The sequence below is a fragment of the Marmota monax genome, unplaced genomic scaffold (genome assembly GCF_021218885.2).
Source record: "Marmota monax isolate L192 unplaced genomic scaffold, Marmota_monax_Labrador192_F-V1.1 WCK01_AAM20220418_F8-fsc00005, whole genome shotgun sequence".
Lineage (NCBI taxonomy): Eukaryota > Metazoa > Chordata > Mammalia > Rodentia > Sciuridae > Marmota > Marmota monax.
Window position 1 is genome coordinate 9,271,975 of NW_026692254.1, and position 12,552 is coordinate 9,284,526.

General features: G+C 46.3%; 1 protein-coding gene across 1 annotated transcript; it reads right to left on the reverse strand.

Annotated features, from left to right (window-relative positions):
- Positions 1–5,394: 5,394 nt before the first annotated feature.
- LOC124086772 (cystatin-C) lies at positions 5,395–9,866 on the reverse strand. The gene is made up of 3 exons (XM_046435285.2): positions 9,526–9,866; positions 6,698–6,811; positions 5,395–5,739 (listed from the first exon to the last, which is right to left on the reverse strand). Exons 1-3 carry the CDS (start codon positions 9,766–9,768, stop codon positions 5,656–5,658), a joined length of 441 nt encoding a protein of 146 aa, XP_046291241.1. The 5' UTR covers positions 9,769–9,866; the 3' UTR covers positions 5,395–5,655.
- Between the last annotated feature and the right edge of the window lie 2,686 nt (positions 9,867–12,552).

Sequence of the window (12,552 nt, forward strand, 5' to 3'; positions counted from 1 at the left end):
TGAGGATCGAACTCGGGCCACACGCATGCCAGGCGAGCGCGCTACCGCTTGAGCCACATCCCCAGCCCTCAGTTTAACTTTCAAAAGAGGAAAAATGAAAACAAGAGGAAAGAGAAGCAACGGTGATAGTTAACTTTTTAACGTGTTGACTTGGTGGGTTGGGATACACATAGTAGCCTAGGTAATGCTGTGAAGGTAGTTTTATAGATAGAGTTAATACACACAACTAATTGGCTTTAGATAAAGGAGATCATTCTCAATAATGTGATTAGATCTCATTCAATTCGTTGAAGCCCTTGAAAACAAAGGCTCAGATTTTCAGGATCTTCTTCAGACTATAACGTAGAATTCCTGTCTTTCTGGCAAATTAGGATTTTCTAGGCCCCACAATCACATGAACTCATTCACAGAAACTAGAGTTTACCCTCCACAAGGCAAGTCATGGTAATTCTGATCTTTCCCTACCCTTTTAGAATTGGTCCTAAAGAAATTCTCTGACCTAACTTACCAACGAGTAGATCATAAGACCCTTATTTCAGTAGGGTTCTTCCTCAATTCTATAGGGAGGGTTGCACACAGAGGTCAAGAAGAATCTAGACAGACCTCTTTGGGTTTTCCAAATCTATGAGCATTAAATCATATCCTTTTTGTCCAATCACATATCTATATGGTCCGCCATGCTTTCAATCAGGTCTGTGCAATGAGTCCCCTTAAAAAGGCAGAACAAGAGGGTCCAAAAGCTTTGGACAACTGAGCAAGTTGAGGTGCTGGTGCACCTGGAGGAATGGGAGCTTGGCACCTCTTCTCGCATACGTCACCTTATGCATCTCTTCATCTTTACCAGGCATCCCTTGTACAGGCCTGTCTCCTTTTACTGTGCTTTGCTTCATTGCCCTTCATAGATACTGCATTTTCTTTTTAACAGATGAAAGTATTGAAACATCCCTGTGTTGAGCAAGTCTCAGGGTACTAATTTTCCAACAGTATATGCTCACTTTGTGTCTCTGTGTCATATTTTGGGTGACTCTCACAATATTTCAAGTGTTCTCATTAGTTGTGGTGATCTCCTATCAGTGTCTTGATGTTACTACTATAATTGTTTTGGGGCACCATGGAGCATCCCCACGTGAAGTTGTAATCATAACTGAAGAGTATTTATGTTCTGACTTCGTAACTGATTCACATCTCTCTCCCTCTCCTCAGCCTTCCTATTCTCTGAGACATAAAAAAAAGGAAAGTAAGACAATTAATGACCCTACAATGACCTCTAAGTGTTTGAATGAAAGGAAGATTAATACAGCTTCCCCTTTTAAGTGAAAAACAGAAAATAATTGACCTTAGGGAGAAAGGCAGATGGACAGCTTCTGGGCCTCTCGTGTCAAACAGTTTGCCAAGTAGTGACTGCAACAGGAAAGTCCTTGGAGGAAATTAAAATGCTGTGCAACTATCAGAGAATGCACAGAGCCCAAGGGGTAAACACCCTTCAACACCATTTCTTGATGGTAGCAATTTAACAAAGACATTTTCAGGTCCACCCATTAGAGATCTGGATTTGTGTAAAAGAATAAGAAATGTTGCTATTCATGATCAAAATGCTCTCAGAAAAGGTGGATTCTGTTTAATAGGAAGCCTTTGGATTTCTGAGCACTTGGATGGATGCCAAAGTCTAGAAGGAGCTGGATTGTTCTACCTCAGAAAGGCAACTTTTGACTTGTTGAGAGACCCAGAGGGGAAGGATGTTATAGACAATGAGACACACTAAGGATAGTGGATTCAGGGAGACACATAAGATCAGTGACTTAGTGGGGTGAAAGTCAAATGGCAATGATCTCAGGGAGTGAAATCAAGTACCAAGTGTTGGGTTTGAAGATGTGGTGGTCACTGTCACAGAAACCTTCGGAACTCCCTGAAATCCCACTAAAGTCTGTTGACCCAACTGACTCTTTGATAAAAGTGCTTTTTCATTTGTTTCTGCTTTATTTTATTATTTACTTGATATTGAGGAGGGGGCTGGGTTGTTTTCTTGGGCAGATACCTGGCACCAAAAGTGTGTCTAGAGGCAGGTGTCACCATGAGAACACCTCACCTGCTGCAATGTGCAGATGTTTTAGGAATGATTGGACTTTGACAGGAAATCTAATTGGGTTGTAGTTTAGCAGTTCTTGGGAGTAACAATTGGGAAATATTTTGAAATTCAGTGCTCAGATTCTTTCCACATCAATGAAACCTTTTTTCTCAACTGGGAACTGGCGATTATAGTGCATAGCCCTGATCCCCAGGTGACCACCCTGTGAAGCCAGCTTGAGCCTAATCATCACATAGAATCCTTACCAGGTCTCAAGGGAACAGGAGAGCAGCTATCATGGAAGGGACCCCTGAACATCACTGACATGGCCTCATAAGCCTCAGTGATGTGATTCTGAAGTGACCTGTTAAGACTCCCAGGCCAACGGTGAGAGAGCACATATGAGTGATTGAAAGAAACTGTCATTTTGCTCACAGCTTCTCAGTTTTAAATATGTTTAACCAATGAACTTAGCAGGTTATAGTGAGAAGAAATGGGTGGCCACACTTTTATCTTCTAGTGCCTCATCTGTCCAGTGTGGTCAGGTGAGGTGGGGACTTTTCTCTCTCTAAATCATTTAATGAGGCTGTGGATTCCTCCAAGGCCACTCCTGCCAATAGTGATAAGCCAGCTCCTTCTTCATCTGACAGCAGCAATGGGCTGTAGCATTAAGGGTTCTCAGAGCGTCTGAATGACAGCCACCAAGGCAGCTGCAAAAGAAGCAGGGAACATGAATGGCTTCTCATCAGCAATGGCTGGTTACAGGAGGGAGATTGTAACAACATGAACATAAAAGATCCTGGGATTAAATTTGATGAAAAACATGAAAGATATCTGAGAATTTATTTCACTGAAGGACATATTAAAACCATGAACATGTCAAAATGAAAAGCTAGAATACTGAATGTTGTCCAAAATTTTCCCTGAATTAAACGTAAATATTGAAATGTACTCCTCATTTAGAACACAATACTTCTTTTTTTTTTGAATCTGAAAAAACAATTTCATTTGAAATTCATTCAGACACCAAAATTTAGGAAAAAAAATCAAGAAAGTGTCATTATCTAAAAGATATAAAAAATGTTATGCTTAAAATGGTGTGTTTGGAAGCAGGAAGCGGGGGAGGGAGGAAGAAAGCGAGTGAGCCGGGTACGGTGGCTTATGCCTGTAATCCCAGTGGTTTGGGAAGCTGAGACAGAAGAATTGCCAGTTCAAAGCCAGCCACAGCAATGGCGAGGTGCTAAGCAACTCAGTGACACCCTGTCTCTAATAAAATACAAAATAGGGCTGGGGATATGGCTCAGTGGTGGAGTGACCCTAAGTTCAATCCCTGGTACCAAAAAAAAAAGAAAGAAAGAAGGAAAGAGGGTGGGAGAACAAAGGAGGGAGGGAAAGAAAGAGAAGGAAGGAAGGAAAGAAAAAGGGGGGATGGAGGGAGATTGATAGCCCTGGATTTAGGACTAAGATACAGAAATATAGCAAATTATGGGGAATTTGCTATAGGATCAAAATGCCTTTTTGAATCAGTTTTTGAAAGTCTCACAGAAAAATACATGACTAAAAGCATCATTTAAAAAAAATGAACTTAGACTCATGAGATAGCATATAAAGGTAAATTCTATGAACATTTTGACTAGATCAATATGCATTCACTGCTTTCATGTAATAAACATTAACACATCACCACATGCCGTACACTGAGTGTTTACAGATAATAAGGAAGATAGTATCACTGCCCCTCTCTACAGATGTGATAAGGGAGCCTAAGAGAATGTAGGAGCTGGCCTGAGTCAGAGATCTGGTGGAACTTACTCACAGGTGGTTTAGCTCCAGGGTCCCTGGGCATCACCACTTCAATCTATACACACACACATTCACCCCTAGAGGCATGTCCCAGACACTACTGCTGTGTAACAAGTCACTCTACTGCTTGATGGAGTGTTAAGCAAATGTCTTAACTTATGATGATTCAGGAACTCAGGAAAGGCCCAGTTGGGCAATTCCTGTGAGAGGTCACCATGTGGCTGCAGTCAGATGACAGCTGATGCTGTAGTTACCTGGGAGCTGAAAGAGGACTGGACATCCATGGTGGTCCCAGCAGGTGATGCTATCTTGGTAGGGAACTTAGCTGGGGTTGTCACCTGGAGCTTCTCCTGAAGTTTCTCAGGCATGGCAGTTTAGGTGTTGGGTTCCTTACAGGAAGCCTGGCTTCCCCCAGGGCGAGGGTACAAGACAGCTTAGCAGGGACCTTTGCTGACCCCACATTGGAGGTCATCACCTCCCTTCCTGGGCTGTTTTGGTTGATGTAGTCATGAGCCCATTCAGAATCAAAAGCAGGGACACAGAACCCAACACCTGAATGCCCACAGTGCTGAAGAAGTTCAGAGCCATGTTTTAAAATCTCCACAATATATGACCACATAAATTTTAAAAATCCAAAATTTATAGTGTTTACTCTAAGCCACACACTGTACTGAACTTATTTCTGTGGATTATCATATATACTTATATCGAACATTTAAAATAAATAAATATCAAAGCAAAACCATGCATACAGTGTATGCAGCAGGTGGGCCTTCTCCCCAGGACACACTGTTCACAGTCAATTCTGGGTCTGAGCGGTTTCTGTCTCAAGAGTGGCAGATGGAAGGACAGGGGTGGAGCACATGCTATTTTAGGACTGTGACCTCCCTGTTCAAGCACCAAGCACCAAGATATTACTGTTCATGCAATGACAGTGACATCAAGGTGATATTGATAACACAAATTCCTTGGAGATCAAGTCCATCACATGCCAGGGCATTTGTTTTAAACACTACATCCGTTAAGCTGCATACAATGTAGAAGAAAGGCTGGGGATGTCCATCTGTGACCACTGCATGACATCTTGTCCTGAGAGTACTGGAGGAGGTGCTGCCTGTGCTCTGTAATATGTTGTCCCTGACTTAGATTCTGGTTCAGTTACACCCACACCAATACATTTTCCATGTTTTTTTCATGTGGGTAATTGAATATTTTATGGATAGTAGATGGAAATCCACCTATTTAGTCTCTGGGGAACCTGACAGTGAGAGGCAGTCTCCAAATCGATGCTTCCAGGTTCCTTCCTAGGTCCCTGCTCTCTCTTGTCCATTTCCTAGGAGCCACTGCAGCTGGATAGCTGTGATCCCAGCCCCTTTCTACTCTTTATCTAAGACCAGATATCCTGAAGGGTGACAGCATTGGCCCTGACATGCACACATGACTCTGTGGGCCTCAGCTTCCTATTTATGGCAGACTCTTCCTGCATGCACTTGAGATAGTAGAGACAGTAACCACTCAGGAGGAACTAATGTCACGTTCTTTATTGAACAAGGCAGAAGCAGTCTACATGCACCAAGCACTGGTGTGTTTGAAAAGTAATGAGAGGGAAGGAACAAGGGGAGAGCCACTTAGGTGCTCAACACCTGCCCATAGACGCCTTCTTTACTGGTCTGCTGGTGCTGGCACACTGGGACTTCTCCCAGGGCTGGGGGATACATGTGAGGGTCAGAGTCACTACATGACACAGGAGTAAGGGTATTCAGTGCAGTCCAGACTGGCACAGACCCTTAGGCATTCTGACAGCTGGATTTCGTCATGGAGATTGTGCCCAGCCAGGGCACAGTGTAGATCTGGAAAGAGCAGAGTGCTTTCTGTACAAGGGAAGAAAGAGGAACAATCAGTATAGGTTACAGTTAACAAGGAAGATGGCCAGCAGTAAGATGTCTGAATGGAGGTACAGAATAACGGAGGTGAGACACTTGGCATCCACGGCCCCTGCCAGATCCCAGAACAATCATCCCGATCCTGCAATGTCTACTCATTCCCCTTCCTATTGCTCCGAGTCTACCAGATGGCTTGTGACCCTCTGCTGGGATTGTGGGATTCCTCATCTTCGTGCCCCCAGCACAGCCCCAGCCCTCTAAGGACCAGCTTATGTCAGGCTGTGGGAGCCCCAAGGATGCAGAGAAGGCTGCTTACTGTTCCAGTTCCCTCTACTTCCAGCATCAAGAAGAGCACAGAGGGAAGCAGTGGAGCATGGGAAATACCCCTGAAAGACGCAGGGTGGGAGCAGGGGAGGCAAAGCAAGGGCTGCTCTCCCCAGGGACACGGAGAGGCTGGCATTGGGTGAGCAGCGACAGAACCACAGGGTTTCAGCCGCTTAGAGGCCTCTAATTTGTTCAGCATGGTTCTGGGCAGGTGTCCAAGGCTGGGATTAACAGAGCCTTTTCTCCCTCCCTGGCAACCATCCCTAGAGCTGTGTCCTCTAGTCCAGTGGGCAGCAACCCAAAAGCACACAGGGCTGTCCTCCACTCTGCAATTATGTTAATCATAATTGTGTATACGCACACAGCCCTTTCTACAGCATCCCACCTATGCACAGGTCTGCATCATCATAAACTCAAATACACCCCACACTCACATATTCATAGATAGATCTTCATGAACCAGCAGACTCCCCACTCCACATAGACACACACATTCAACACATGCACCCAAGCATGTGCATACATGCTTCTCTTGACACATATTCAAATATGAGCGAACAAAGACAAGCTCACATACCCCTCTACATGTATGATTGGTCCTTGAACCCTATCAGAGACATACCTTCTTCAGATGTGGCTCTTCATGGAAGGGACAGTCAGCCAAATAGGCCTGGGTCTTGGTACATGTGGTTCGCCCCATCTCCACATCCAAGAAGTAGTTCACCCCAGACACGATCTATATTAATAGAATAGGATTCACTTACAGTACTTCTGGTCAATGTCATATGCTTGCAGTTGCTCTACATTATAGAGATAATGTGTTTGCTAGGATTCTTGTCTGCATTCACAAGCTGCCAAAAGTATCAACCACAAAGCATACAAGCCAACTCTTCTAGCAGGATGGCCACAGGTCCTGCTTTGCATCTTATTTCCTTCAGAGCAACTCTTAAAAAGGTGTCTCATGCAGGTGAGTAAGAGGAGAACCAGAAAAACAAAAGGCAGGGCCTAAAATTATTGCTTATTTGGGTTCAAGAAGGGAAGGCGTGGTTCTGGGAAGCTAACAAGGGTGGAGGCAGTTCCATGTTTCAGGAATGTAGGGCTGGTCTAAGCACAAAGGAAGGCTCTCTGCCTCAGGAGAGGACAACTGAATTCTGCTGACTGTGGCTCAGCAGGCAGGGAATGCTGGGCTGGGTTCACTTAGGAGAGTGGCACCCTGATGATTCAGCCTCAGCTGGATTTCAGTCACCAGCATGTAGCCTATGGAATCCCATTCCTTCCACTTACCCCAGGCTCAGAATTCCCTCATTTTACACATACAGGGAGATTTCAAACCAAGAAGAAAGACTGTCTCTCAGATGCCTCCAAGTTCAGTGATTTTTTTTTTTTTTTGTCATGCTCAGGATTAAACCCAGGGCTTTGTCCATGTGAGGCAAGCACTCTGCCAACTGAGCTATATCTCCAGCCCCTTCAGTGAAATTTTTGATGGAAATATTTCTTAAGTGTGTCTTACACTTGTGTCTTTCATTTGTCATTAAAAAATAGAATTTAACCCTTTCCCTGCACAGGGCACACTTATTAGAACTGAAGAGAACAGGGTGATGGACATGGTGACAGGCCTCTAGATCATGCCCTGTGCAGGGTCCTGGATCCTTTAGTATAGGCTTTTTCTTCTGTAACATAAGAGTTATGTCCTGTGCTCTGCTCCAAGTTAGCATCACACTTGAGAGGTAAGCAAGGGCTGTGGCACTGGAAAGTGCACATGTCCAAGGGGAGAGTATCAGTTGATTACTGTAGGAGAAATGGGTCTTGCCTTGACTCATCTGAATTTTTAAGAGGGTGGAAATGAACTTGAGACACTGGACTGTGGTACAACACTTATGTAGTCATGTCACTGTGCACTGCTCTGCCCTGGAACACAGGCCATCTGGTCTAAATTCCAACCTTCCTGCAAAAAACGAGCCTGGGGTCCTAGGTGCCCTTGGTGTTCTCTTAACCCTGTTCTCCTCCTGGCTGACTGCCCTCCTTATTTGGTGAGGGCTGCAAAGGCTGAGCTCAGGAGGATTCCTTTCTACCTTAATAGGTACTCAGCTGCTCAAAGGTACTGCCCATGGTGCACCTGTCTCAGGGTGAGGAACATATATCCTTAAGGCTGCTCCCAGGGAATGTTTCCAGGGTATGCCTACAGAAAGAAGCAAGGTTTTTCAGGATACGCTGAATGGCGCTAGCTCAGAGGACTCAGGAGATGGGCTGCCTCAGGACCTGTATCTAACCTTGAGGAACATCAGAGCCACCCAGAATGAGCAGTCTATTCAACCAGGTGTTGCTTCATGACTGGCACGTGTTCTCAGAAATGTGTCATTGTTCAATGTGTCATAGCATAAATACACAAAATAAGACGACTATAACTTCACAGGATGATATAATCTTATGGAATCGCCACTGTACATGCAGTCATCATTGTGAGCATATGACTGAACACCACAGTTGGCTGGACCTTTCAAAATGTCAAGATCACAAAAACAGCAGGAGCTGCTCCAGATGAAAAGAGGCTGAGGAGACAGGTCTTTGCAGCATATACTCAAGAGTGCCCATTAGTGTGAACTAACTGAGTAAGTCTGTGAGTTAGGCAACTGAAAAGGTCAGTGCTGATTCCTGATTTTCAAAACTGAATCTTGGGTATGTAAGACAATGCCAGCATTTACAAGAAATGTACACTACATTTTAGCGTTTACTCTCAAAAGATTCAGAAAAACAAATGCATATAAATACACTCAGGTACAGGTGAATACTGGGAGACCTATGAGAACAGAGCAAACATGGTCAAATATTAACATCGGAGGGATGGGGATTGTAAGATGTTTTGTATTACTGTTGCAACTGCTCTATAAATAAATTTCAGAGAACGTCGGAATAAATTGTTAAAAGGAAAAAGTTCTCAATCGATCTTTCAGTGAAGGCAGCCAGGTGGGTTTTTTCCCATCGCCAGCGTTTGTTCATTTACTTATTCTAACTAGGCATATATGACAGCAGAATGCATTTTGATTCATTGTACACGCCTGCAGCACAACTTTTCATTTCTCTGGTTTTAACAGTTCACTTGAGCCCTGGGAGCTGTATAGGGGAAGATTGACTCCAACCTGGAGCCCTGGTGTCTCTGGCTTCAGTGACCCTAGCAAAACAGAACTAAGACGCCAGACTTGTAGTGTCTGCCAGGTTTCAGGCAGAAGCAGAAGTAGGGACTTGCCCGTGAAGGGCTGTGACAACTCCCTGGTGACAACACAGGCGTGTCGGCGTCCCGGAGATCCAACTGGCTCCTAGGCCAGCGGTGGCCGCCAGGGGCGCCGAGGTGGATGCAGCAGCTAGGGAAGCGCGAGCGGGGCTAGGAAAGCCGGGGCTCGCCCTCCGAGGGGCAAACCCGCCAGACTCACACCCTCCGGGCAGAACACGCACCTGCTTGCGGGCGCGCACCACCTTCATGGCTCGGCTGTGGTATGCGTCGTTGCTCCCTTTGTTGTACTCGCTGACTGCGAAGTCCACGGCGCGGCGTACGCCTTCCTCGTTGACGTCGGCTTCCTCCAGGCCGCCCAGCAGGCGCGGAGAATGCCTGGGGCTTGCGCCCGTCGCTGGACTCACGGTCAGCGCCACAGCTAAGGCTGCCAGCAGGAGCAGCGGGATGCCCAGAGATCTCGCCATCGTCGGCTCAGACGTGGAGCCGATGTCTCGGCAGAACACCGGGACAGGAGCCTAAGATTGAGCACCACCCGGAGGCCGTCCGACTTTTATCCTGTTTCCGCTGGCCGTCCCTCCCCCACCCGACCCCTCCTTTTCCGGGTTGCCACCCTCTCTTCCGTCCCTCCTCCCAACCTCACTCCCGGCCACGCCTCTTCTCCCTAGGCCGGCCCCTCCTCTTCCACCACCCTCTCAGGTTGTTGTTCCGTGTCCCGCCCTCTAACTCTCCACCACCGCCCCATACGCTCTCTTCACTTCCTCTCTTATTATTCTCTCCCTCCTCCTACTCCTTCCATCCCCAAGCCTACTCTTCCAGTGCCGGTGCTCCGCCCCTGTTCCTTCCCCTCTCGGTTCCCCGCCCCTGTCCCTTCCCCTCTCGGCTCCCCGCCCCTGTCCCTTCCCCTCTCGGTTCCCCGCCCCTCATGGTGTCTCCTTTCCCCCTCTCGGTTCCCCGCCCCTCATGCTCTCTCCTTTCCCTCTCTCGGTTCCCCGCCCCTCATGCTCTCTCCTTTCCCCCTCCCCCTCCCCCTCCCAGCCCTCCTCCTTTATTCCTTTCTCCTCCCCGCTCAGGCTTCCCCTAACTTCTATTCTCCAGCTTCTCCGCTTGTTTTTGTTCCCCCATCCTGCTTCTCCAGTTCCACTTCTCCCTGCAAAACCTGCCCCTCCTTCTGAGCGCTTCCAAGTTTGAGTCACCATGGTCTCCACAAAGGTGTCACTGTTTTCTAGGCTCTCTGAACTTTTTTTATTTCTCCAGAAAAGGGGAAAAGAGCAGTCTTGACTTCTTGGGGTCCTCAGAGGTCAGAGGCATCTGTGAACCTTGGTCAAGGTCTGGGAATCCCTGAAGCAGGTGTGATATTTCAGAGCTCCCATAAAGACCAAGCCTGTGCCCTGTCCTGGTGCACTTTGCCAAACATTTTTCCTCTTTTAGGAAAGAGAATGGGAGTTCTCTCTTCAGGACTCTGTCACTTAAAAAACAAACTTTTCAACCATCCAGGGCGTGGAGATGAAGCACAGATGACTGAGCTCTGGAGATATTTTGTAGATGTGCTGCCCAGTGGAGATGTAACAGGAATCCATGTGTAATTTTAATGTTTCTAGGTTAAAAAAAAAATAGAAACAGGTGAAAGTAATTTTAATATTTTATTTAATCTAGTATGTCAAATGTTGTTTCAACACAGGAATGATTTTTAGTAAGATATTTTATATCTTTGACTTATGTGTCAAGTCTTTGGAATTTTGAGGGTGTTTGTAACATTTAGGGCAGATGTCTGTTTGAACTGGCCCCATGTCAAGCACCCTGGGGCCAAGTGTTGTGATATTGCACAGCCCAGCTTCAGAGTGTGTTATTGGTGGGATGATTTAGAATGTGATCAGTAGCTAAGATCAGGGAGTCACAGTGTTCTGTTGGAAATGAAATAGAAGGAGTGGGTGAGAGAGTTGGGTACCAGTGGACACAGGTTGGGAGGCTTTTTCCCACCTGAAATGAGACGTCCTGTCTTGGGAAACAGAGAACCAGGTGGAAGGAACAGGTGGTACAAAGGCCCTTAGATACCTTTGGATTGGGCTGGTTCTAGGAACAAGCAAGGGAGGGAGGGTATTATTTGGAATCTCACCTTGGTGGCAGTATGGACAGTGCACTGTGGGTGAGGCCAAGGGTAGGAGGGTAGGGAGACCTGTGCCAGGCCAGTGAGAGAGGGTGGGCAGCAGAGGGAATAAATGTTGGAGCCCGTGGTCTGTTCCCATTTCTCCCCTCCAGGTGTACCACTGCCAGCTTTGATTCACTGTGCCTTGCTGGGAAAACATGACTGATTAAAAAAAAAAAAATCACCTTGAATGAGGAATGATTTGCATGCAGTCCAATGCCCTATTTTAAGTGTTGGGACTGAGGAATTTTAGTGCAAACGTACACCAGAGTTACCACTCCATCAAGATCTAGGACTTTTGCGTGACCCCAGAAAGTTTCCAATGCCTGAGGTGTATACTCAGGCCTGCCTTGGCACATTAATCTCATCTGTTTGTGAAGACTCCTTCTGTGGGGAGCCACTCCAAATGTGCACACTTGTAAGTCCTGATGTACCACAGGGATCTGATAGATAACTGTAGTCTGGCATGGTAGTACCATGACTTGTGACTCGGGCTTTTCCCTCTCTGGGATAATAAGGTGTGATGCTGGGAGTGGCCCTAGGAGTGGGCAGCACCCAGAAGAGTTGAGCTGTACTCACCTGTAATCCTATCTCTTGCATTGTAATCCTACCCCTTGCCTCATTTGAATGTTTTTTTTTTCCCAGTAAAAGGGTTCAGCATGTGCTCCTCTCTCTCTTTCCATTGACCCCTAAGGTCAGAGGAACTGTCACAGGACCCAAAGGAAAAGGTATTTGTCTGTCTTTTTGTGGTTATTTCGTGCAGCCCACTTCACCTGGAGTGACCTTGAGTGTTTAGTAGTGGAACGCAATATCCTTCTTTGCCTATTCTTGAATAGGTAAATGGACTAACAGAGTGTGAGGACATGTGTCTGTTTTTTTTGAGCTTTCCCCATGTTGTTTCCTTAATCTAATGGTTGTCCTTCTCTCTAGACTGAGAGGATGTGGTTGGGTAGGTACTGTGTGGCTCCCTAGGTCAGAACTGTGCAGTCCTGGGCTCAGATAAGGCACCAAAAGAGGAAAGGGTAGATGTACATTCTGAACACATAGCTGGTTTTGTATCTTCTCTCAACTCTACCATCTGTGCCTAACAATGACCCCATGACAA